This window comes from Sinocyclocheilus anshuiensis, unplaced genomic scaffold (assembly GCF_001515605.1).
Source record: "Sinocyclocheilus anshuiensis isolate Anshui unplaced genomic scaffold, SAMN03320099.WGS_v1.1 scaffold2305, whole genome shotgun sequence".
Lineage (NCBI taxonomy): Eukaryota > Metazoa > Chordata > Actinopteri > Cypriniformes > Cyprinidae > Sinocyclocheilus > Sinocyclocheilus anshuiensis.
The window spans coordinates 33955-36613 of record NW_015552535.1 but is presented as its reverse complement, the minus strand read 5'-3'; the positions used below and the strand labels follow the sequence as shown (position 1 = coordinate 36613).

The window sequence follows — 2659 nt, the reverse complement described above, 5'->3', positions numbered from 1 at the left end:
AACATAAAACATTAAATATATAAAACAACCACTGAGAAATAAACATCTGGGTCACTATGGATAAACGAGTCTGCTAAATAATTAAAATGTACTAAAAAACATTTTTTAGCAGCTTTTCACATTTTAATGGTTTTTGGTATATTCTGAATTCATACTCAAGCCTTTGTGAATAAACAACCTGCAGGTGCATGAACTCTGAAAGCAGTCGGAATAAATATAATACAGTTTTATATCCTCAGAGAGACCTTGAGAAGTCCAGCCAAAGCTGCATCTCTCAGAGACGGTAAACAAGCCTTGGGCTGATTTCAAGTGCTTCACGTGGCCTTCAGATAGCTGTAGAGTGCCTGCAGGTCTCCGTCCAGAACCTCTTTGATGGGTTTCAGCAGAGGATTGTGTCTGATGTGCAGACCTTTGTCCAGCGGATGGCAGGCCAGTTTCTCCAGACGTCTCAGCCGGTGCATCTCCGCCGGCACGCTCTGGATGTCGTTGAAATCCACGTTGAGGAGCTCCAGCTTGGTCAGACGGCAGAGCATCTTGGGAAGCGCGTGGATGCAGTTTCCCTCGACGATGAGGATCTTCAAGTCGGCCAGCACTTGGATCTGATCGGCGATGTTTTCCAGCCTATTACAGGCCAGCTGCAGGAACACCAGGCTCTTCATGCTGTAAACGCAGCCGGGGATGTGAGCGATGAGATTGTGGCTCAGGTTGAGCTTCTTTAATCCGGCGAGGGCTGAAAGCGACGCAGGGAGACTAGTTAACTGGTTACCAGCCAGACTCAACACTTCCAGTTTGGTGCATGAACCCAGTTCTTCGGGAACGTCGCTCAGACGGTTACGACATGCGAAAAGCACCTTCAGGTTTCCAAGCCGTCCGATTTCAGGAGGCAAATTAGTCAGCTGGTTTCCCCAAAGATTGAGCACCAGCAGGTTCTGCAGGGAACCCAAATACGATGGAACGGATCGCAATGCATTGAGCGAGAGATTGAGCTTCTGCAGCTCTGTTATCTCCCATAATTCCTCCGGAGGATCCGTCAGGCCGCGTCGAGCCAGACTGAGCACTTTGTATCCGAAGTGTGTTGTTGTGTGTTTGCGAATGCGTTCGACCGTCGGAAGGTTTTCGTCCGGACCAGCGCTCTTTCTTCCTGATCGCGTTGTGTCGTCATCTACAGCACTTTTGGATTTCTTTCCACCCATTTCTGCTCTCCTTCTCAGCTAGACGCTCTTTAACTAAAGCCTGGAGACACGAAGGACATTCCCAGAGCCGTGTGGCAGCACAAACACATCTTAAACACACGCTCGGAAACATCTCAGTGTGTCAAACAACATGGCCTTGGCAGCTCTTACTGAGTTTCACGAGCCTCTCGTCCAGTTGTTCCTGTCACTTGAGCGCGAGATGGCATTAAAGCGAGAAATATGATGGCTTTGGCCTCTCATGCCACTCTTGACCCAAAATAAAGTCATGCACGGACAACTGTTTATGATCAAGTTAGCCTGTTTTTAGGGTTATTATCGTTAACTAAAACTACTTAAACTACTGTATATTAACATCAACTTAATACTTAAATACATTACTTAAAATAAAATAAATGTCAACTAGAATAAAATATAAGAACATATTTCAAATAGTTGCCAAAGTAACATTTCTCATGTGTGTTAAGTTTAAAAACTAAAACTAAAACTAAAATAAATAAAAAATAAAACCTAAACAGATATTTAAAAATAATTTCAAATTTTAAGTTTGTTTAAAAACTAAAAGTAAAATAAAAATAACAAACTAAATAAAAAAAAAAAATAATAATTTCACATTTTTGTTAAGTTAATGTTTAAAAACTAAAACTTAAAACGCTAAAAATAAACAATAAATTGGCATTTAAAAAAACAAAAATTAATTTTACATTTTTAAGCTGGTTTGAAAACTTAAAAAAAAAAAAAAAACCTAAATACATATTTAAAAAACAAAAACTAATTTCTACTTTTTGTTAAGCTTGTTTAAAAACTACAACTAAAATAAAAATGAAAAATACACACATTTAAGAAAACAACAAAAACTTTAAAACTAAAGTGAAAACAGAAAATACAAACATAAAATAACTATTTCAAAATATTAATAAATACTCTAATAGAATCTCAGTGATACTAATAATAACAACCCTGCCTACTTTCCTACAATACGTCTTTATTAGCACACATGGACATGCTTTCACATAAACAACTGAGTTATTTATAGATCAAATCCCCCGACGGACACTGACCTGCTCGAGCACTTTATGAATGGAATTTGTTTCTATTCTGAGCTTCATTTCACGCATACAAACACTCAAAGAGTTTGTCAGAACCAGTGAAACTTATATGTTATTTACAGCTAAAGTTCAGTGAAAGCCTGTAACTTTACTCATCAGTTCTCACTGTATTAAATAGCCACAGATGTGGATTAAAGGCTTCTGAATGGAGTCGTGGTTCAGTATTAAGTAGCATTTGTGGGACATCTGTCGGAGGCTCTCGGCATCTCGCGGCCCGTCGCCAAATAATCAGAAATCTGCAAAAATTCCACCCTGAATAGAAATGCACAGAGATGGACATCAGTGCTTTAGAGCCATGCATCCGCTTCAGTAGCGGGGTTATTATAGTAAACTCAAACTCACACTCAAACCATTAAGTGT

General features: G+C 39.4%; 1 protein-coding gene across 1 annotated transcript; it reads right to left on the bottom strand.

Annotated features, from left to right (window-relative positions):
* Nucleotides 1-39: 39 nt before the first annotated feature.
* On the bottom strand, nucleotides 40-1380 carry lrrc30a (leucine rich repeat containing 30a). The gene has a single exon (XM_016454060.1). It carries the CDS (start codon nucleotides 1191-1193, stop codon nucleotides 315-317), a length of 879 nt encoding a protein of 292 aa, XP_016309546.1. The 5' UTR covers nucleotides 1194-1380; the 3' UTR covers nucleotides 40-314.
* Nucleotides 1381-2659: the final 1279 nt, after the last annotated feature.

Coding starts and splice junctions, on each gene's coding strand:
- lrrc30a (XM_016454060.1), bottom strand. CDS start 1,193: ATGGGTGGAAAGAAATCCAAAAGTGCTGTAGATGACGACACAACGCGA.